This window comes from Coregonus lavaretus (genome assembly GCF_964263955.1).
Source record: "Coregonus lavaretus genome assembly, chromosome: 22".
Taxonomy (NCBI): domain Eukaryota; kingdom Metazoa; phylum Chordata; class Actinopteri; order Salmoniformes; family Salmonidae; genus Coregonus; species Coregonus lavaretus.
The window spans coordinates 48,503-72,851 of NC_140009.1; the positions used below are offsets into that span (position 1 = coordinate 48,503).

The window sequence follows — 24,349 nt, forward strand, 5'->3', positions numbered from 1 at the left end:
TAGGATAGTCAGTTTAACGAGGGCATGTTTGGCAGCATGAGTGAAGGAGGCTTTGTTGCGAAATAGGAAGCCGATTCTAGATTTAACTATGGATTGGAGATTCCATGGTGGTGGATAGGCCTTCACTGCAGGCTGCAGGGGTTGCCTTTCACCAGCAGGTTCCTGACATTTTGAAGGTTAAGAATGTGGACTTTGTGGCCTTTATAGCTATGGTTATTAATGGCACTGCCAAGGTGGAGAGGAGGTCCAGGAAGATAGAAATCATTGTGGATGCGACGGAGCGGTTCCTGGGGCTGAAAGATTTCTCAGCGGAGGAGTTGCATGGAGTATTGTCACAAGCCGTCCCACCCCCTCAGGCCCTAGAGCCCGAGAAGGGAGATATGGAGATTTGAAGGAAGGAAGAAATGGGAGTTTTGTTTTGGTTATGTCAATGTACTATTTTTATTTGGGTGGATTAAGTTAGTTTTCCTATCACGTATGGATTTTATTTTTACCTTGTTTTTTCAACCCCTCCAGTTGGTGGCAGCAATACACCTTTTTAGGTTGTAGTCCGAAGAAGAAGCACAGATAGAACAATGAAACAGATATTTCACCAGGATGTATAAACGTGAAGCATCCGCTTGGCGTTTCCCTCACTGCCAAATATGGTAGTGAGAGGAAGCCCACTGGCCGGCAGTGGGAGAAGATAGAACGAGATGGATTTTGGCCGAAATTCTGCAAATTTTCTCATCGATTAAACATTTGATTTCAATACAGTTTTCTGTTCCCAAAACTATAATCTGTTATGAACAGAGTGGACTAAGTTTTGTGGACTTGTTTAGAAGGAGTGCAAAGGCGAATTGTGTTATTTCACACGCGCACTTCACAGAGTAGGCGTTCCCTAACGGAAATATGCAGATATATGCTAGAACGCGCCAATAGAATCTCGCTAACTCGTGCTTGGCTCCGCCCACTATGACTCATTGTTCCCATTGGAAACGACAGGTGGTGGTCTATCTGGGTTTAGTTATATACATTTTTGGAAAAATAAGAAGAATGTACGTCATCAACATGCGTCTCGCCAAGCGGGAGTTTGAGAAGCGGAAGAAGTTTCTAAACAGTCTTTCCGTGAGTGAATAGCAAGCTAACGTTACTAGCGGTAATAATTTTCTCTGTTTTCTCGGCTTAAATACAACATTTTAGATTGCTTTTGATAAACTCTTTTACACTAATTTTGTCCAGTTTGTTTCGGTAGCTAGCTTGCTGGCTTTGGTGTGTCCATCACTAGCTAGCTAGCTAACGTTACGCCAGCCAGATAGCTAGTAGCTAACATTAGTTGACAGATGAAGGGGATACACTTGTGTTGTTGTTGATATTGTTTTCCCACTTCACCTCAGTCGGAGCCGTGATGTCTCAGAGAAAGAGAGCATCCAACACACAGAGCTCCCAGAACAAAGGAGCACGGGTAACTAACAACATACTCCCTCCATCCCTAGCTCTCTATACCTCCATCATTCCCCTCTCTCTAAAAAACCCTAATCCCTCTATCCATCCCTTTCTGATGATGATGCTGGTGTCTTTGTCTTTGTGAGTCCCAGCGTTTGGAGGCGTTGGTAGGTGATGATGAGGATGACCCGTCCTTCACCCAGCCCAGTACGTCTCAGGTACAGAAGGGTCTGGACAGAGTGACACCTGCTCAGGTCGACCTGAAGGTAAAACACACACACAAACACACACACACACACACACATCCTCATATCCATCTCTCTCTTTCCCTAGACAGCTGAGGTGGTCCAGTTCATCTTCGTTAAGGACCAGAAAAAGATCCCCATCCGCAGAGCAGGTAGGAGCTGACGAAACACTACAACTGCCTTCATGGTCCCTTACTGTGCCCCAACTACCTCTGCTTGATAAACAATGTCTTAGCCAGTTGTGCCAACGAAAAGGTACTAATTCAATTAGGGCTGTATCCGACCCCCAAAAAATCTTGGTTGACCAAGAGTCGTCTGTTCAAATTTTAAAACATGTATTTTTCCATAAATAGACACATCCTATGTGTTTTAATCAAATCAACTATATGCACTGAGCTTGTATGATGCTTTAAGTGCACCAATTGATGAAATAATTAAAAGACACACAAATGACTAGAGGATTTGATTGTGCCGGGCCGGGCTCAGACTTGCTGTGTTTAAAAACAACGCGAGTGACTATGACTAGCACCCGTCGTCTCTCTCTCCTGCCTGCTGCAGCGACCACCACACAACATCAACAGTGTTTATCGCGCTGTCCGTGTTGCTGAAGCTGCAACGTAACTACAGCCATTTCTGACTGAAAACGTTCTGTTACCGAAATCCCTCATTTGTTTAGGAAAAACATTTCCTATTCCCTCAACCCTCGCTTTACGTGACACATGTATGCATCACATGAACATGACCAATAGGGCCTGACCTATAGCATATCATAATCACATCAATAAATTAGTTATAGCAAACTCTGAACACCGTAACACATGACAGCAAAATGGATGAAGAGGACATGACAAATAAACTGGAAACGGGGGAATGTTTACTGGTTGCTCAGGAGGTAAAGGGAAAGTCAGATGTGTGGGATAAATGTGACTAGTTGACTAATACTGGAAATCAAGAACAAGAAGGTAAGGAGCAGCTCTGCTGCATATTATGTGTTCCAAACAGGTGCTGTTAGATTACAATATCATTTTTCTCACCGTTTGGAACAATGTAAACAACACTAAATAAATCATAAGTGTACCAGAGAGTCTGTTGTAAAACAAATGTGTAAAGCCTTTATTACAGCAAAGACTAAAAACGGTCGCATTCATTCGTGAATGCAATTTCCAAAATGGAATGGTTTAGGCCTATTTATTGTTAACGCTCATTATTCAATGGTCACTCTATTGTTCTATTCTAAATGCTTGATTGCATTGCTGTGTGACGACATGAACGATGATTGATACAGTAGCCTATATAAGTATTTAGATATGGGCCTAAGTAAGTTACGGTATTAAGACTAAACAGGATGCGCTCTAGGCCTACAGCTCGATGGTGGTTATACTAAGCCTGCTAATGATAGTGACATGACTTATTATTATAATGATGATCATAATAATAAGAACAAGAAGGCGATCAGGGGAAAAGGACGGTTATTATCATAAATATAAAATGTTGGACAATTTGTAACAGTGTAGACAAAATAAATAATAAATAATACCGTGTTCTAATAATATAATAATATAATAATAATATAATAATAATAATAATAAGCCATTTAGCAGACGCTTTTATCCAAAGCGACTTACAGTCATGCGTGCATACATTTTTGTGAATGGGTGGTCCCGGGGATCGAACCCACTACCTTGGCGTTACAAGCGCCGTGCTCTACCAGCTGAGCTACAGAGGACCACCCATTCACACCAATAATAATACCGTGTTCCAATAATACCGTGTTCTAATAATACCGTGTTCCAATAATACCATGTTCTAATAATACCGTGTTCCAATAATACCATGTTCTAATAATACCGTGTTCTAATAATACCGTGTTCCAATAATACCGTGTTCTAAAAGTGTAAAGCCTTTTATTACACAGCTAAGATTAAAAACAGCAGAATTTGTGAAATTGTTGCTTGAGGCTCGGAATCATCAGGCTATTAAACAAACACTCAAACAGGCAACAGAAGCAGGATCTGTCTTATTTCTGTATATGGATGATTTATAAAGCCAGGCCCATTTAAGTTAGGCTGTTGATTATATACATAATTAAGTTGGGGTTTCCTCTCTCCTCACTTTTCTTAGACAATTAAGGCAAGGGTTGTTTTCTCCTAACTCTGCTGCTGCCGTATTGATCTCAACACCAATATGCTGGTTAACTTTGCTATTATGCACATACTAGGGAGAAAGCGCATTTGTTATAATGTGATTTTTATTTGTGTTGTACCATTGTTCTTACATAGTATAACCATATGCAATTTCAGTAGCACGTCTTAGTGATGGACTGTGCCATCCCCACGTCCTCCACAATGGATCAGTCCACTCAGACCGGAGCCAATCAGACAGGAGCCAATCAGACAGGAGCCAATCAGACAGTAGTAAATTCAGTAGTGCGAGTGGAGACATTTTAAGCTGGGGAGTGAGGTTCCGGAACAGTCTAACTCTACAGAGGCCCCAGGACCAACAGTACTCAGGGGAACAGTCTAACTCTACAGAGGCCCCAGGACCAACAGTACTCAGGGGAACAGTCTAACTCTACAGAGGCCCCAGGACCAACAGTACTCAGGACAAATAGCTCTGTCATAAATCATAGGCATCTTACTGTTGATCTCTCTCCTCTCTGTCTCTCAATTACATTTCAATGTAAGGGCTTTATTGGCATGGGAAACGTGTGTTAACATTGCCAAAGCAAGGGAAGTAGATAGTAAACAAAAGTGAAATAAACAATAAATATTAACAGTAAACATTACACTCAGAAGTTTCAAAAGAATAAAGACATTTCAAATGTCATATTATGTATATATACAGTGTTGTAACAATGTGCAAATAGTTAAAGTACAAATGGGAAAATAAATACATGTAAATATGGGTTGTATTTACAATGGTGTTTGTTCTTCACTGGTTGCCCTTTTCTTGTGGCAACAGGTCACAAATCTTGCTGCTGTGATTGCACACTGTGGTTTTTCACCCAGTAGATAAGGGAGTTTATCAAAATTGGGTTTGTTTTCAAATTCTTTGTGGATATGTGTAATCTGAGGGAAATATGTGTGTCTAATATGGTCATACATTTTGCAGCTCAGTTTCCACCTCATTTTGTGGTCAGTGTGCACATAGCCTGTCTTCTCTTGAGAGCCAGGTCTGCCTACGGCGGCCTTTCTCAATAGCAAGGCTATGCTCACTGAGTCTGTACATAGTCAAAGCTTTCCTTAAGTTTGGGTCAGTCAAAGTGGTCAGATATTCTGCCACTGTGTACTCTCTGTTTAGGGCAATTTTTTGTTAATTCTTTCCAATGTGTCAAGTAATTCTCTTTTAGTTTTATCATGATTTGGTTGGGTCTAATTGTGTTGTTGTCCTGGGGCTCTGTGGGGTCTGTTTGTGTTTGTGAACAGAGCCCCAGGACCAGCTTGCTTAGGGGACTCTTCTCCAATTGAATCTCTCTGTAGGTGATGGCTTTGTTATGGAAGATTTGGGAATCACTTCCTTTTAGTTGGTTGTAGAATTTAACGGCTCTTTTCTGGATTTGGATAATTAGCGGGTATTGGCCTAATTCTGCTCTGCATGCATTATTTGGTGTTTTACGTTGTACACGGAGGATGTTTTTGCAGAATTCTGCATGCAGAGTCTCAATTTGGTGTTTGTCCCAGTTTTGTGAATTCTTGGTTGGTGAGCGGACCCCAGACCTCACAACCATAAAGGGCAATGGGTTCTATAACTGATTCAAGGATTTTTAGCCAGATCCTAATTGGTATGTCGAATTTTATGTTCCTTTTGATGGCGTAGAAGGCCCTTCTTGCCTTGTCTCTCAGATCGTTCACAGCTTTGTGGAAGTTACCTGTGGCGCTGATGTTTAGGCCGAGGTATGTATAGTTTTTGTGTGCTCTAGGTCAACGGTGTATAGATGGAATTTGTATTTGTGGTCCTGTCAACTGGACCTTTTTTGGAACATCATTATTTTAGTCTTACTGAGATTTACTGTCAGGGCCCAGGTCTAACAGAATCTGTGCAGAAGATCTAGGTGCTGCTGTAGGCCCTCCTTGGTTGGTGACAGAAGCACCAAATCATCAGCAAACAGTAGACATTTGACTTCAGATTCTAGTAGGGTGAGGCTGGGTGCTGCAGACTGTTCTAGTGCCCTCGCCAATTTGTTGATATATATGTTGAAGAGGGTGGGGCTTAAACTGCATCCCTGTCTCACCCCACGGCCCTGTGGAAAGAAATGTGTGTTTTTTGCCAATTTTAACCACACACTTGTTGTTTGTGTACATGGATTTTATAATGTTGTATGTTCTTTCCCCAACACCACTTTCCATCAATTTGTATAACAGACCCTCATGCCAAATTGAGTCAAAAGCTTTTTTGAAATCAACAAAGCATGAGAAGACTTTGCCTTCGTTTTGGTTTGTTTGTCAATTAGGGTGTGCAGGGTGAATACGTGGTCTGTCGTACAGTATTTGGTAAAAAGCCAATTTTTTTGCTGTTGTCTGATAGGGCTCCTTTTCTTTCTTTCTTTCTTTCTTTCATCACTAATCATTCAAATGCTCTTCTCGACCATTAATGGCCTGATAAATCCTACCTCCTCAAACCTATGTGAACTTTCCTCCACATCTAAATGTGATGAGTTTGCGGCATATTTGAGAGCTAAGATAACCAACATCAGGCTGGGTATCAGTCACGCAACACCTGATGAGAAGTTTGATATGTGCCCTAGCCTACCACGCAAAGGCACTATGGATTTATTTTCCCTGGTTGACACAGACATGCTCAGGAAAGTGATATATCACAATTTAAGCCTTCTACATGCCTCCTCGCTCCGATTTCCACCACCTTTTTCAAAACAGTTTTTTATTGCATATCTGAAGAAGTGCAAGCTATTGTTAATCACTCCCTGTTCACAGGCACTTTCCCCACTGCACTAAAAACTGCAATAGTGAAACCCCTTCTGAAGAAAAGTAATCTAGATTCTTCAGCTCTTAGCAATTTTTTGGTCTATCCCCAGCCTTCCATTCTTAAGCAAAATTCTGGAGAAATTGGTTTAAAAAATGTTTTTAGTGCCAACTGTATTTATAAAAAAAAATCCAATCTGGTTTTCAGGCCCACCACAGCACAGAGACAGCCTTAGTTAAAGTGGTAAATTATCTTAGAGCCAACACAGATGCCAAACAGCTCTCTGTCCTCTTGGATTTATGTGCTGCATTCGACACTGTTGACCATGATGTCCTTCTGGACAGACTGGAGAGGTGGGTTGGCCTCTGTTGACCATGATGTCCTTCTGGAGAGGTGGGTTGGCCTCTGTTGACCAGGATGTCCTTCTGGACAGACTGGAGAGGTGGGTTGGCCTCTGTTGACCAGGATGTCCTTCTGGACAGACTGGAGAGGTGGGTTGGCCTCTGTTGACCATGATGTCCTTCTGGACAGACTGGTGAGGTGGTTGTCCTCTGTTGACCATGATGTCCTTCTGGACAGACTGGAGAGGTGGGTTGGCCTCTGTTGACCATGATGTCCTTCTGGACAGACTGGAGAGGTGGGTTGGCCTCTGTTGACCATGATGTCCTTCTGGACAGACTGGAGAGGTGGGTTGGCCTCTGTTGACCATGATGTCCTTCTGGACAGACTGGAGAGGTGGTTGTCCTCTGTTGACCATGATGTCCTTCTGGACAGACTGGAGAGGTGGGTTGGCCTCTGTTGACCATGATGTCCTTCTGGAGAGGTGGGTTGGCCTCTGTTGACCAGGATGTCCTTCTGGACAGACTGGAGAGGTGGGTTGGCCTCTGTTGACCATGATGTCCTTCTGGACAGACTGGAGAGGTGGTTGTCCTCTGTTGACCATGATGTCCTTCTGGACAGACTGGAGAGGTGGTTGGCCTCTGTTGTCCATGATGTCCTTCTGGACAGACTGGAGAGGTGGGTTGGCCTCTGTTGACCATGATGTCCTTCTGGACAGACTGGAGAGGTGGGTTGGCCTCTGTTGACCATGATGTCCTTCTGGAGAGGTGGGTTGGCCTCTGTTGACCATGATGTCCTTCTGGACAGACTGGAGAGGTGGTTGTCCTCTGTTGACCATGATGTCCTTCTGGACAGACTGGAGAGGTGGTTGGCCTCTGTTGACCATGATGTCCTTCTGGAGAGACTGGAGAGGTGGGTTGGCCTCTGTTGACCATGATGTCCTTCTGGACAGACTGGAGAGGTGGGTTGGCCTCTGTTGACCATGATGTCCTTCTGGACAGACTGGAGAGGTGGTTGGCCACTGTTGACCATGATGTCCTTCTGGACAGACTGGAGAGGTGGGTTGGCCTCTGTTGACCATGATGTCCTTCTGGACAGACTGGAGAGGTGGGTTGGCCTCTGTTGACCATGATGTCCTTCTGGACAGACTGGAGAGGTGGGTTGGCCTCTGTTGACCATGATGTCCTTCTGGACAGACTGGAGAGGTGGGTTGGCCTCTGTTGACCATGATGTCCTTCTGGACAGACTGGAGAGGTGGTTGTCCTCTGTTGACCATGATGTCCTTCTGGACAGACTGGAGAGGTGGGTTGGCCTCTGTTGACCATGATGTCCTTCTGGACAGACTGGAGAGGTGGGTTGGCCTCTGTTGACCATGATGTCCTTCTGGACAGACTGGAGAGGTGGGTTGGCCTCTGTTGACCATGATGTCCTTCTGGACAGACTGGAGAGGTGGGTTGGCCTCTGTTGACCATGATGTCCTTCTGGACAGACTGGAGAGGTGGGTTGGCCTCTGTTGACCATGATGTCCTTCTGGACAGACTGGAGAGGTGGGTTGGCCTCTGTTGACCATGATGTCCTTCTGGACAGACTGGAGAGGTGGGTTGGCCTCTGTTGACCATGATGTCCTTCTGGACAGACTGGAGAGGTGGGTTGGCCTCTGTTGACCATGATGTCCTTCTGGACAGACTGGAGAGGTGGGTTGGCCTCTGTTGACCATGATGTCCTTCTGGACAGACTGGAGAGGTGGTTGGCTTCTCCGGTCCAATTCTAATTTGGTTTAGGACCTTTTTAACCAGTCGAGTTTTTTGTCACCCTTGGTGAACATAACTCAGAGAAAATACATATCACGTGGTGTTCCACAAGGTTAGATTTTCGGTCCGGTACTGTTCAGTTAATATACAGTGCATTCGGAAAGTATTCAGACCCCTTGACTTTTACAGCCTTATTTTAAAATGGATTAAATCGTTTTTTCCCCTCATCAGTCTACACACAATACCCCCATAATGACAAAGCAAAAACAGGTTTTAGAAATTTTTGCAAATGTATAAAATAATGAAATGACATTTACATAAGTATTCAGACCCTTTACTCAGTACTTTGTTGAAGCACCTTTGGCAGCGATTACATCCTCGTCTTCTTGGGTATGATGCTACAAGCTTGGCACACCTGTATTTAGGGAGCTTCTCCCATTCTTCTCTGCAGATCCTCTCAAGCTCTATCAGGTTGTCAGGTTGGATGGGGAGCGTCGCTGCACAGCTATTTTCAGGTCTCTCCAGAGATGTTCGATCGGGTTCAAGTCCAGGCTCTGGCCACTCAAGGACATTCAGAGACTTGTCCCGAAGCCACTCCTGCATTGTCTTGGCTTTGTGCTTAGGGTTGTTGTCCTGTTGGAAGGTGAACCTTCGCCCCAGTCTGTGAACCTGCTCCAGAGCGCTCAGGACTTCATCAAGGATCTCTCTGTACTTTGCTCCGTTCATTCTTGGTGGAGTGCTGCATAGATGATTGTCCTTCTGGAAGGTTCTCCCATCTCCACAGAGGAACTCTGGTGCTCTGTCAGAGTGACCATCGGGTTCTTGGTCACCTCCCTGACCAAGGCCCTTCTCCCACAATTGCTCATTTTGGCCGGGCGGCCAGCTCTAGGAAGAGTCTTGGTAGTTCCAAACTTCTTCCATTTAAGAATGATGGAGGCCACTGTGTTCTTGGGGACCTTCAATGCTGCACACATTTTTTGGTACCCTTCCCCAGATCTGTGCCTCGACACAATCCTGTCTCGGAGCTCTACGAACAATTCCTTTGACCTCATGACTTGGTTTTTGCTCTAACATGCACTGTCAACTGTGGGACCTTATATAGACAGGTGTGTGCCTTTCCAAATCATGTCCAATCAATTGAATTTACCACAGGTGGACTCCAATCAAGTTTTAGAAACATCTCAAGAATGATCAATGGAAACAGGATGCACCTGAGCTCAATGTCGAGTCTCATTACAAAGGGTCTGAATACTTATGTAAATAAGGTATTTCTGTTTTAATTTTGTAATACATTAGCAAATATTTCTAAACCTGTTTTCGCTTTGTCATTATGGGGTATTGTGTGTAAATTGAGGTATTGTAATTTAATCCATTTTAGAATAAGGCTGTAACATAACAAAATGTGGGAAAAGTGAAGGGGTCTGAATACTTTCTGAATGCACTGTATGTTACCCCTTGCCAGCATTATCAGAAAGCACAGCATTGATTGTGACTGCTACGCAGACGATACACAACTTTACATTTCTGTGTCTCCAGAGGATTTTAGCTCCACGGATAAATTATTAGGCTGTATTAGTGATTTAAACGCTTGGATGGCTCACAACTTCCTCCAGCTAAATCAAGACAAGACTGAGGTACTTATAGTTGGAGCCAAAGCACAGAGAGAGAATCTGGCCGCAGATTTTAATTCACAGGCAATAAAGATAAAACATCAGGTAAAAACCCAGGTGTTATTTTAGATTCTGAACTCAATTTAGAATCGCACATCAGGAATGTGACCAAAATAGCTTTTTACCACCTGAGGAACATTGCCAAGGTGCGGCCGTTTCTCTCTCAGGCTGATACAGAGAGACTCATCCATGCTTTTATTACAAGCAGGCTTGACTACTGTAATGCTCTCCTGTCTGGTCTACCCAAGAAAGCCATTGGTCAACTGCAAAACATACAGAATGCTGCAGCACGGGTACTGACCAAGACCAGACGGAGAGCACACATTACACCGGTTATAAGGTCTCTGCACTGGCTGCCTGTGAGTTTTAGAATTAATTTAAAGATTCTTCTATTGGTTTTTAAATCAATCCACGATTGTGCACCCCAATACATGCAGACATGCTTTTAAGTTATGTACCCAGTAGGTCCCTCAGGTCCTCTGGCACTGGCGTTTTAACTATCCCAAACCCAGGACCAAGAGGCATGGAGAGGCAGCCTTTAGTTACTATGCCCCCAGCCTCTGGTATAGCCTGACAGAGAACCTGATGGGGGCCGACACTGTGGACATATTTGAATATTTTAGTTTTTATTTTCATTGTTTTTATTCGTTTTTGACCTGTGAAGCACATCGTGTTGCGTTCAATGTCTGAAATGTGCTGTATAAATAAAGCTTGATTTGATCTTGTCTCTCCCCCTCTCTCTCTCCCCCTCTCTCTCCCCCTCTCGCTCTCCCCCTCTCTCTCTCCCCCTCTCGCTCTCCCCCTCTCTCTCTCCCCCTCTCTCTCTCCCCCTCTCTCTCTGCCCCTCCCCCTCTCTCTCTCCCCCTCTCTCTCTGCCCCTCTCGCTCTCTCTCCAGACATAGTGAAACATGTTGTGAAGGACTACAGGAACATCTACCCTGAGATAATAAAGAGGGTAGGCCGTGTGTTTGAGACGGTGTTTGGGCTGAAGCTGGTGGAGATCGACTCTAAGAACCACATCTACATCCTCATCAACAAACTGGAGCAGCTGGAAGGAGAACCTCTCAACATGTAGGTCACTGACCCTCTCAACATGTAGGTCACTGAACCTCTCAACATGTAGGTCACTGAACCTCTCAACATGTAGGTCACTGAACCTCTCAACATGTAGGTCACTGACCCCCTCAACATGTAGGTCACTGAACCTCTCAACATGTAGGTCACTGAACCCCTCAACATGTAGGTCACTGAACCTATCAACATGTAGGTCACTGAACCTCTCAACATGTAGGTCACTGACCCCCTCAACATGTAGGTCACTGACCCCCTCAACATGTAGGTCACTGAACCCCTCAACATGTAGGTCACTGACCCTCTCAACATGTAGGTCACTGACCCTCTCAACATGTAGGTCACTGAACCCCTCAACATGTAGGTCACTGAACCTCTCAACATGTAGGTCACTGAACCTCTCAACATGTAGGTCACTGAACCCCTCAACATGTAGGTCACTGAACCCCTCAACATGTAGGTCACTGACCCCCTCAACATGTAGGTCACTGAACCTCTCAACATGTAGGTCACTGAACCTCTCAACATGTAGGTCACTGACCCTCTCAACATGTAGGTCACTGAACCTCTCAACATGTAGGTCACTGACCCCCTCAACATGTAGGTCACTGACCCCCTCAACATGTAGGTCACTGACCCTCTCAACATGTAGGTCACTGACCCTCTCAACATGTAGGTCACTGACCCTCTCAACATGTAGGTCACTGAACCTATCAACATGCAGGTCACTGAACCTCTCAACATGTAGGTCACTGAACCCCTCAACATGTAGGTCACTGAACCCCTCAACATGTAGGTCACTGAACCTCTCAACATGTAGGTCACTGAACCCCTCAACATGTAGGTCACTGAACCTCTCAACATGTAGGTCACTGAGTCACTGTGTGGAGCAGCTAGTGGGAGAACCACCTCCCCCAGTACAGGAGATGGACTAGTGTCCTGTCCAGGGGGTGTCCTGTACATCAAGCTGTCTCCCTACAGAAACAGGAGATGGACTAGTGTCCTGTCCAGGGGGTGTACTGTACATCAAGCTGTCTCACTACAGAAACAGGAGATGGACTAGTGTCCTGTCCAGGGGGTGTACTGTACATCAAGCCGTCTCCCTACAGAAACAGGAGATGGACTAGTGTCCTGTCCAGGGGGTGTACTGTACATCAAGCTGTCTCCCTACAGAAACAGGAGATGGACTAGTGTCCTGTCCAGGGGGTGTACTGTACATCAAGCTGTCTCCCTACAGAAACACTACTATTTCTTGTACAAGGCTACATATATGGATGTTTACCTGTGTGTGTGTGTATGTGTGTATATACAGGAGTCCCAGTAATCCAAAGACCGGTCTACTCTTCGTAATCCTCAGCATCGTCTTCATGAAGGGGGGTGTGGTCAAGGAGAGTGAGTGTTCCGTTGGCCCTATCCCACTTCTGACACCAGTGTAGCCAATTTGGGGCAAAATAGGGGGCCACAACTGTATTTTTGTAAAAAATAAATATTTTCCAATTCCTGTCTGTCCACCCCACTTATTGATGTCCCCCCCCTCACTGAGATGTCCCATCATGCTTTGTGTTTGTAGGTATGGTGTGGAACACACTGAAGAAGCTGAGAGTTGATCCAGGGTAAGTGTGTGTAGCTTAGCAGTATAGCTTCCTTCACCGTCCCGTCACTGGGTTCCATCCTCTGCTTCTTCCTTCACCGTCCCGGCCCGTCACTGGGTTCCATCCTCTGCTTCTTCCTTCACCGTCCCGGCCCGTCACTGGGTTCCATCCTCTGCTTCTTCCTTCACCGTCCCGGCCCGTCACTGGGTTCCATCCTCTGCTTCTTCCTTCACCGTCCCGGCCCGTCACTGGGTTCCATCCTCTGCTTCTTCCTTCACCGTCCCGTCACTGGGTTCCATCCTCTGCTTCTTCCTTCACTGTCCCGGCCCGTCACTGGGTTCCATCCTCGGCTTCTTCCTTCACCGTCCCGGCCCGTCACTGGGTTCCATCCTCTGCTTCTTCCTTCACCGTCCCGGCCCGTCACTGGGTTCCATCCTCTGCTTCTTCCTTCACCGTCCCGGCCCGTCACTGGGTTCCATCCTGTGCTTCTTCCTTCACCGTCCCGGCCCGTCACTGGGTTCCATCCTCTGCTTCTTCCTTCACCGTCCCGGCCCGTCACTGGGTTCCATCCTGTGCTTCTTCCTTCACCGTCCCGGCCCGTGACTGGGTTCCATCCTCTGCTTCTTCCTTCACCGTCCCGGCCCGTCACTGGGTTCCATCCTCTGCTTCTTCCTTCACCGTCCCGGCCCGTCACTGGGTTCCATCCTCTGCTTCTTCCTTCACCGTCCCGGCCCGTCACTGGGTTCCATCCTCTGCTTCTTCCTTCACCGTCCCGAAACGTCACTGGGTTCCATCCTCTGCTTCTTCCTTCACTGTCCCGGCCCGTCACTGGGTTCCATCCTCTGCTTCTTCCTTCACCGTCCCGTCACTGGGTTCCATCCTCTGCTTCTTCCTTCACCGTCCCGTCACTGGGTTCCATCCTCTGCTTCTTCCTTCACCGTCCCGGCCCGTCACTGGGTTCCATCCTCTGCTTCTTCCTTCACCGTCCCGGCCCGTCACTGGGTTCCATCCTCTGCTTCTTCCTTCACCGTCCCGGCCCGTCACTGGGTTCCATCCTCTGCTTCTTCCTTCACCGTCCCGTCACTGGGTTCCATCCTCTGCTTCTTCCTTCACCGTCCCGTCACTGGGTTCCATCCTCTGCTTCTTCCTTCACCGTCCCGTCACTGGGTTCCATCCTCTGCTTCTTCCTTCACCGTCCCGTCACTGGGTTCCATCCTCTGCTTCTTCCTTCACCGTCCCGGCCCGTCACTTGGTTCCATCCTCTGCTTCTTCCTTCACCGTCCCGTCACTGGGTTACATCCTCTGCTTCTTCCTTCACCGGCCCGTCACTGGGTTCCATCCTCTGCTTCTTCCTTCACCGGCCCGTCACTTGGTTCCATCCTCTGCTTCTTCCTTCACCGTCCCGTCACTGGGTTCCATCCTCTGCTTCTTCCTTCACCGTCCCGGCCCGTCACTGGGTTCCATCCTCTGCTTCTTCCTTCACCGTCCCGTCACTGGGTTCCATCCTCTGCTTCTTCCTTCACCGTCCCGGCCCGTCACTGGGTTCCATCCTCTGCTTCTTCCTTCACCGTCCCGGCCCGTCACTGGGTTCCATCCTCTGCTTCTTCCTTCACCGTCCCGGCCCGTCACTTGGTTCCATCCTCTGCTTCTTCCTTCACCGTCCCGGCCCGTCACTGGGTTCCATCCTCTGCTTCTTCCTTCACTGTCCCGTCACTGGGTTCCATCCTCTGCTTCTTCCTTCACCGTCCCGTCACTGGGTTCCATCCTCTGCTTCTTCCTTCACCGTCCCGGCCCGTCACTGGGTTCCATCCTCTGCTTCTTCCTTCACCGTCCCGGCCCGTCACTGGGTTCCATCCTCTGCTTCTTCCTTCACCGTCCCGGCCCGTCACTGGGTTCCATCCTCTGCTTCTTCCTTCACCGTCCCGGCCCGTCACTGGGTTCCATCCTCTGCTTCTTCCTTCACCGTCCCGTCACTGGGTTCCATCCTCTGCTTCTTCCTTCACCGTCCCGGCCTGTCACTGGGTTCCATCCTCTGCTTCTTCCTTCACCGTCCCGGCCCGTCACTGGGTTCCATCCTCTGCTTCTTCCTTCACCGTCCCGGCCCGTCACTGGGTTCCATCCTCTGCTTCTTCCTTCACCGTCCCGTCACTGGGTTCCATCCTCTGCTTCTTCCTTCACCGTCCCGTCACTGGGTTCCATCCTCTGCTTCTTCCTTCACCGTCCCGGCCCGTCACTGGGTTCCATCCTCTGCTTCTTCCTTCACCGTCCCGGCCCGTCACTGGGTTCCATCCTCTGCTTCTTCCTTCACCGTCCCGTCACTGGGTTCCATCCTCTGCTTCTTCCTTCACCTTCCCGGCCCGTGACTGGGTTCCATCCTCTGCTTCTTCCTTCACCGTCCCGGCCCGTCACTGGGTTCCATCCTCTGCTTCTTCCTTCACCGTCCCGTCACTGGGTTCCATCCTCTGCTTCTTCCTTCACCGTCCCGGCCCGTCACTGGGTTCCATCCTCTGCTTCTTCCTTCACCGTCCCGGCCCGTCACTGGGTTCCATCCTCTGCTTCTTCCTTCACCGTCCCGGCCCGTCACTGGGTTCCATCCTCTGCTTCTCAAACACACGTACTTATGTCCAGTTGCGCCACAGAAAGACATTCAAGCTGTGGAGTGAGGTTAAAGGTTAAAGGATGATCTGTGTGTTAACTGTTGTGATTTCCCCCCCCCCCCCCCAGGGAGAGACACGAAATCTTTGGAGACGTGAAGAAGGTCGTTACTGATGAGTTTGTCCGTCAGAGGTGAGTCTCTCTCCACTCCATGATCAGTCTATACTTTTAATGGTAGGTTTATTTGAACAGTGAGAGACAGAATAACAACTAAAAAATCCAGAAAAATGCATGTCAAAAATGTTATAAATTGATTTGCATTTTAATGAGGGAAATAAGTATTTGACCCCTCTGCAAAACATGACTTAATACTTGGTAGCAAAACCCTTGTTGGCAGGAGGGATTTTGTCCCACTCCTCTTTGCAGATCTTCTCGAAGTCATTAAGGTTTCGAAGCTGACGTTTGGCAACTCGAACCTTCAGCTCCCTCCACAGATATTCTATGGGATTAAGGTCTGGAGACTGGCTAGGCCACTCCAGGACCTTAATGTGCTTATTCTTGAGCCACTCCTTTGTTGCCTTGGCCGTGTGTTTTGGGTCATTGTCATGCTGGAATACCCATCCACAACCCATTTCCAATGCCCTGGCTGAGGGAAGGAGGTTCTCACCCATGATTTGACGGTACATGGCCCCGTCCATCGTCCCTTTGATGCGGTGAAGTTGTCCTGTCCCCTTAGCAGAAAAACACCCCCAAAGCATAATGTTTCCACCTCCATGTTTGATGGTGGGGATGGTTTCTTGGGGTCATAGGCAGCATTCCTCCTCCTCCAAACATGGCGAGTTGAGTTGATGCCAAAGAGCTCGATTTTGGTCTCATCTGACCACAACACTTTTACCCAGTTCTCCTCTGAATCATTCAGATGTTCATTGGCAAACTTCAGACGGGCCTGTATATGTGCTTTCTTGAGCAGGGGGACCTTGTGGGCGCTGCAGGATTTCAGTCCTTCACGGCGTAGTGTGTTACCAATTGTTTTCTTGGTGACTATGGTCCCAGCTGCCTTGAGATCATTGACAAGATCCTCCCGTGTAGTTCTGGGCTGATTCCTCACCGTTCTCATGATCATTGCAACTCCACGAGGTGAGATCTTGCATGGAGCCCCAGGCCGAGGGAGATTGACAGTTCTTTTGTGTTTCTTCCATTTGCGAATAATCGGACCATCGGTTGTCACCTTCTCACCAAGCTGCTTGGCGATGGTCTTGTAGCCCATTCCAGCCTTGTGTAGGTCTACAATCTTGTCCCTGACATCCTTGGAGAGCTCTTTGGTCTTGGCCATGGTGGAGAGTTTGGAATCTGATTGATTGATTGCTTCTGTGGACAGGTGTCTTTTTATACAGGTAACAAACTGAGATTAGGAGCACTCCCTTTAAAAGTGTGCTCCTAATCTCAGCTCGTTACCTGTATAAAAGACACCTGGGAGCCAGAAATCTTTCTGATTGAGAAGGGGTCATATACTTATTTCCCTAATTGAAATGCAAATCAATGTATAACATTTTTGACATGCGTTTTTCTGGATTTTGTTGTTGTTATTCTGTCTCTCACTGTTCAAATAAACCTACCATTAAAATGATAGACTGATCATTTCTTTGTCAGTGGGCAAACGTACAAAATCAGCAGGGGATCAAATACTTTTTTCCCTCACTGTATCTGTGTGTGATAACCAGAGACTGACTGAGTAGTCGACTTTATAAAATGTGCTGATCTATTCTTGGACCTCTGGTATTTCTCTAAATACTTTTTACCCATCAATTGATTCAACTACCCATCAATTGATTCAACTACCCATCAAATGATTCAACTACCCATCAAATGATTAAACTACCCATCAAATGATTCAACTACCCGTCAAATGATTCAACTCCCCGTCAAATGAATAGACTAAACTTGTGTGTAGGTATCTGGAGTATGTGCGAATTCCACACACGGAGCCGTTGGAGTTTGAGTTCCGTTGGGGTCAGAGGGCGGACATGGAGGTGTCAAAGGTCAAAGTACTGGAGTTCATTGGACAGGTGAGACACTGCCGCCTCCTGTTTGACATTAATGAATGTGTTCAATAGGTTTCTCTGGTCTATAGTAGTAAATGCCAAATTCTCTCTCTCTCTCTCTCTCTCTCTCTCTCTATATATATATATATATATATATATATATATATATATATATATATATATATATATATATATATATATATATATATATATATATATATATATATATATATATATATATATATTTATTTATTTATTATTATTATTTTGGGGAGACCTAAAGGGGTCCTAAAATTCCAACTCAAATAGTCAAATGATCCATAGTATCTTAAAACAATTCCATATGTCAGCTTAGCTTACAAATTCTGCATTTATATAAAAGTCAACAACAAACAGATAAAACACATTATTTAGCTATTAACATTTAATTTAATTTAATATGCCATTTAGCAGACGCTTTTATCCAAAGCGACTTACAGTCATGCATGCATACATTTTTGTGTATGGGTGGTCCCGGGGATCGAACCCACTACCTTGGCGTTACAAGCGCCGTGCTCTACCAGCTGAGCTACAGAGGACCAGTGATTTATAGATGACCTGGAGCCAGTGGGTTTGGCGACGAATATGTAGTGAGGGCCAACCAACGAGAGCATACAGGTCACAATGGTGGGTAGTATATGGAAGCTTTGGTGACAAAACGGATGGCACTGTGATAGACTACATCCAATTTGCTGAGTAGAGTGTTGGAGGCTATTTTGTAAATGACATCGCCGAAGTCAAGGATCGATAGGATAGTCAGTTTTACGAGGGCATGTTTGGCAGCATGAGTGAAGGAGGCTTTGTTGCGAAATAGGAAGCCGATTCTAGATTTAACTTTGGATTGGAGATTCTTAATGTGAGTCTGGAAGGAGAGTTTACGGTCTAACCAGACACCTAGGTATTTGTAGTTGTCCACAAATTCAGACCCCTTGACTTTTTCCACATTTTGTTACGTTACAGCCTTATTCTAAAATTGATTAAATTCATTTTTTCCCTCAATCTACATACAGTACCCGATAATGACAAAGCGAAAACAGGTTTTTTGAAATGTTAGCAAATTTATTAAAAATGTAAAACTGAAATATTACATTTACATACGTATTCAGACTCTTTGCTATGAGACTCGAAATTGAGCTCAGGTGCATCCTGTTTCAATTGGTCATCCTTGAGATATTTCTACAATTTGATTGGAGTCTACCTGTGGTAAATTCAATTGATTGGACATGATTTGGAAAGGCACACACCTGTCTATATAAGGTCCCACAGTTGACAGTGCATGTCAGAGCAAAAACCAAGTCATGAGGTCGAAGGAATTGTCCGTAGAGCTCTGAGACAGGATTGTGTCGAGGCACAGATCTGGGGAAGGGTACCAAAACATTTCTGCTGCATTGAAGGTCCCCAAGAACACAGTGGCCTCCATCATTCTTAAATGGAAGACGTTTGGAACCACCAAGACTCTTCCTAGAGCTGGCCGCCCAGCCAAACTGAGCAATTGGGGGAGAAGGGCCTTGGTCAGGGAGGTGACCAAGAACCCGATGGTCACTCTTACAGAGCTCCAGAGTTCCTCTGTGGAGTTGGGAGAACCTTCCAGAAGGACAACCATCTCTTCAGTACTACACCAATCAGGCCTTTATGGTAGAGTGGCCAGACGGAAGCCACTCCTCAGTAAAAGGCACATGACAGCCCACTTGGAGTTTGCCAAAAGGCACCTAAAGGACTCTCAGACCATGAGAAACAAGATTCTCTGGTCTGATGAAACCAAGATTGAACTCTTTGGCCTGAATGCTAAGCGTCACGTCTGGAGGAAACCTGGCACCATCCCTACGGTGAAGCACGGTGGTGGCAGCATCATGCTGTGGGGATGTTTTTCAGCAGCAGGGACTGGGAGACTAGTCAGGATCGAGGGAAAGATGAACAGAGCAAAGTACAGAGGACTGAGTAAAAGGTCTGAATACTTATGTAAATGTGATATTTCAGTTTATTTTAAATACATTTGATAACATTTCTAAAAACCTGTTTATGCTTTGTAATAATGGGGTATGGTGTGTAGATTGATGGGAAAAAACAATTGAATCCATTTTAAAATAAGGCTGTAACATAACAAAATGTGGAAAAAGTCAAGGGGTCTATATACCTTCCGAATGCACTGTATAATTGTATATGTGGGGTACAGGGATGGGGTAGTTATTCAAAAATCATGTTAGCCACTATTATTGAACACGGAATGAGTCCGTGCAACTTATTATGCTCTTTGCTAAGCACATTTTTACTCCTAAACGTATTTAGGCTTAATATAACAAAGTGGTTGAATACTTATTGACTCAAGACATTTCAGTTTTTAATTTTAATAAATGTCTACAAATAAAATTCCACTGTCATTATGGGGTATTGTGTGTAGATCAGTGACACAATCTCAATTTAATCTATTTTAAATTCAGGCTGAAACACAACAACATGTGGAAAAAGCGGTGTGAACACTTTCTGTAGGCGCCGTTTCTCTTCATTGAGCAGAGCAGCCCAACTGGGAACCGTTGCTATGGAAACTCCCTCCGAGCCGCCATGAGCAGGCAGAACGAGCTGCCTGTGGCAGGGAGCGATCGGGTGACAGACAGACAGACAGACAGGAGCAGCTAATGGATTTACTAACGGAGGAAGTTATTTCTGGTTTCAGCAGGACCTTGCCTTAAATTTGGCAGAAGCAATTGGGCCAGGGTAGGGTAGGGCCTGAACGTCGAGGGCATGGGTAGGGCTTAAAATGAATGCCTGTTCAGGGCTCTGCCTACTTGCTTCGTCCTCCTTCTCAGGATCGTGCTATGGGCTCTAAATAACTCAACTGGCTAGTTTGCCTGTCTGTAAAGAAAAGGGCGGGGTGTACCCCTCTGATTGGATAGAGAGAAGCTCCTCCTCCGATCACTCGCTTCATACTTCACTCGATAACTTCTCATCGCACTTTGTTCAACTCCTGACCCACAAAACTACTGAAGCATACACATAATTGAAGGGAAAATCCAACCAAAACTACTAATTCCTATAATTTACAGTGTTAAATAACACTAATATGTGAACAATTATTTTGGTGAACAAATGTTTCATTTTGGCATTATAAGGTTGGCAGCAACGTGAAAATTGATGTGGAAATCTGTAGCAGCTCAAGTCGACTACAAAATCCACAATGCAATGCTGTCTATGGGCTGGCTGGCTAGCTAGCAAACGTAGCTACACACAATAATACCAAAGACAATATCAGCATGTGAAGTAGCTAGTTAGCTGTAAAATCGCCTAAAAAAACTGCACTATCAATTTAGGAGTCTACAATCTCACCATGTTTAACCTGCAGATCGATGTGCCTCACAGAGTGGAGTCTGACATTTGCAATGGCAGAGATACTTTTGAGGAAATGGGAAACTCCATTGGAATTGTATTAACGCCCATTGTGTACTTTTCCCATGCTACATCAATGTGCCGCGCAGTGCATTCTGGGACAAGGAGTGAATGGGAGTCAATTGGGCGCTAGCTCAAAAACCCAACATTAGCATGAATTTTGTCAACAAGAAGTACAACATCATACATCTTTTCAGAGATGTGAAATAATTAACTTGATATCTGTAATATTGTATAGCGTTGGGATCGTGACATTTACGTACTTTCGAGGAAAATAGGCATGTTTCTCGACTCATACCCTGACTTTGAGAAGGGATTGCGTGACACAGCATGACAACATGAACGCGATTGGTCGACAGTCTGCTGGGTGGGGTGTTATCCGTTCCTCCATTAATGCCCAATGGGATTCCTATCTCCTTTCTCTAATATCTCTGGCAACGGCACCATGCAATGCACCCTGGACTGAAGAGGCAGACAAATAGGAGAAAGGTGCTAGACCCTCTTAAATTACATATTTCTCAAGGTGGGAATATCGCAAAAATATGACCAATGGCTCATTTCGAGAGAAGACATCTTCCCGAGTTATGACGTCGTCCAGTATTGAAATCTGGTGATAGTCGTTTTCGCAATCTATTTTTTCTCCTTCCTATTAACTTCGTGTAGCGAGAGCGGCTTTATCACTACGTCATACTGGCCGAATTTCTGTGTGCTTGAACACCAATAACTCAGATACAGATGAAAACATGAAATGACCCAGGGAATCAATAGAACATCACTCAGAGATGCACAAAAACAATATAACATTCAAAATGGGTGAATCTTTACTTAAACTATTTTATGGCCTATTTATTGCCTTACCTCCATAACTTGCTACATTTGCACACACTGTATATAGATTTTCTGTTGTATTTTTGACTTTGTTTTGTTTTACCCCATATGTAACTCTGTGTTGTTGTTTTTAATCGCACTGCTTTGCTTTATCTTGGCCAGGTCGCAGTTGTAAATGAGAACTTGTTCTCAACTGGCTTACCTGGTTAAATAAAGGTGAAATAAAATTTTAAAAAACGTTTAAAAAAACTACTGAGCCACAACTACAAAACTACAAATCACTACTGACCACAACTACACATCTACTGAACCGCAACTATTGACCACAACACCAATCCTGCCCACAACTACTGACCACAATTACTGGCCACAACTACTGACCACAATACCACTAAACTACTGACCACAACTACTGACCACAATACCACTCCTGACCACAATTACTGGTCACAACTACTGACCACACACTTAGTATTTGACTTCTTCTGCACGCTCTAGAAAACAATTTAAGATATTAACATGAAACCAACTTCCAAATGTCCAGACTGACCTAACTCAGATTGCTTGGGATTTTTATTTATTTTTTTACAGCATTTTCACTTTTTGAATTACAACAATATGTAAATGAGCTCCCAATGCATTTAAATGGCAAAAAATGGCCCATAGACTTGAATGGTAATAAACACATCTATATCTATTGCCTCTTTCACTGTCTAAGCTATCAACTCCAAACCAACATTGGGATGTTTAGACTGACCCAACTTAGAAGCTATCAACTCCAAACCAACATTGGGATGTTTAGACTGACCCAACTTAGAAGCTATCAACTCCAAACCAACATTGGGATGTTTAGACTGACCCAACTTAGAAGCTATCAACTCCAAACCAACATTGGGATGTTTAGACTGACCCAACTTAGATTACTTGCATTCAGATGTTTGATACCATTTATAGTGCATAAATGAACATTTTGAATGAGAGCCATAGACATACAGAGATAGCTATTTAAAACGGTCCTTGGCTAGCTAGAAGAACAACTTTAAAACCTTTAGGCTATCCTTACTTCAAATTCTTTAAAACTTTTATCAACTATAACTATGGGATTTACATCAAATAACCCACCAACAGTAACTCCTGAACCATTCAAGCTAGAGACCCCAAACCAACTTTCTCATGTTCAGGCTATCCTAAATTCAAATTATTTTAAAATATTGATCTATAACGATATATACATTTGCATAAAATAACTTGCCAACAGTAACTCTTGGACTGTTTTAAGCTAGATACACCAAACTAAATTTCACATGTTCAGGCTATTTTATCATATCCAGTCATTCAATCAATCAATCTTTTCATCTATAACCAGTGCTATAATGTGTTACTTTAAACCAGCAAACACACCACATTTTCTTCAGGAAGTGTACTTTTCTAGTTTATAGAATTTTTCTGAAATTAATTAATTTTACTTTGAAATTGTGGAGTAGATTGTGGGGGGTGGGGGGGATCTTTATTTAATCTCTTTTTAGATTAGAAATGTAACGCAACAAAATGTAAACTTTGCAAAGGTGTGTAGACTTTCACTAGGCACTGTAGCTATATAACTGAGGTTGTCCTCTCTCCTGTCTGTCCTCTCTCCTGTCTGTCCTCTCTCCTGTCTGTCCTCTCTCCTGTCTGTCCTCTCTCCTGTCTGTCCTCTCGCCTGTCTGTCCTCTCTCCTGTCTGTCCTCTCTCCTGTCTGTCCTCTCTCCTGTCTGTCCTCTCTCCTGTCTGTCCTCTCTCCTGTCTGTCCTCTCTCCTGTCTGTCCTCTCTCCTGTCTGTCCTCTCTCCTGTCTGTCCTCTCTCCTGTCTGTCCTCTCTCCTGTCTGTCCTCTCTCCTGTCTGTCCTCTCTCCTGTCTGTCCTCTCGCCTGTCTGTCCTCTCGCCTGTCTGTCCTCTCTCCTGTCTGTCCTCTCTCCTGTCTGTCAGCTCCATGGACAGGATCCTCAGAGCTGGACTCAGCAGTACAGAGAAGCCACCGCCCCTCCCGCCGCCCCGGCAGTTATCACCTCCGCTAACACGAGCGCCAGCGCTAGCCAGAGATAGAGATACTCCCCTCTGTTGGACTGTTCTGTCAGTGAAAGAAGAAGAGTGAATCACAGACCAGTTCATTCAGTCATTGTTATATTCATTTAAGGTGACATTGTTTTTAATTTGTCAAGTCCAACAATAAAATGATTTTGTACTAATTTTATTTACCCTCAATGTCTCCGTCTTTGTTGGTAGATCTGCAAGACGGTGGGACCTGGTTCTACCTATCCAGACCGTTCAGATATACAAACATTGAAGGGTTAAGGTCAAGGGGATCGAATTGGGACTGGCTTGCTTTTCTTTTACACACATTAAGACTCACACAAGGAGACGATTTAGTCGTGTTTTGGTTATGCATAGTCCCCGTTTATTAGTAGATGTGG

At 45.2% G+C, this 24,349-nt stretch overlaps 1 protein-coding gene across 4 annotated transcripts; it reads left to right on the forward strand.

Moving 5' to 3' along the window:
- Nucleotides 1-1,047: 1,047 nt before the first annotated feature.
- Nucleotides 1,048-24,129, forward strand: LOC311149556 (non-structural maintenance of chromosomes element 3 homolog). Of its 4 annotated transcripts, none has more exons than XM_084186730.1 (10): nt 1,048-1,138; nt 1,377-1,444; nt 1,572-1,691; nt 1,759-1,822; nt 11,247-11,421; nt 12,734-12,813; nt 12,992-13,034; nt 15,738-15,800; nt 17,560-17,674; nt 23,865-24,129. In XM_084186730.1, exons 2-10 carry the CDS (start codon nt 1,388-1,390, stop codon nt 23,979-23,981), a joined length of 834 nt encoding a protein of 277 aa, XP_084042856.1. In that variant the 5' UTR covers nt 1,048-1,138; nt 1,377-1,387; the 3' UTR covers nt 23,982-24,129. The 4 variants fall into 4 exon arrangements, with proteins under 4 accessions (XP_084042856.1, XP_084042858.1, XP_084042857.1 ...); XM_084186732.1 differs by having other exon boundaries at nt 1,578-1,691; XM_084186731.1 differs by having other exon boundaries at nt 1,055-1,107.
- The last annotated feature ends 220 nt before the right edge of the window (nt 24,130-24,349 follow it).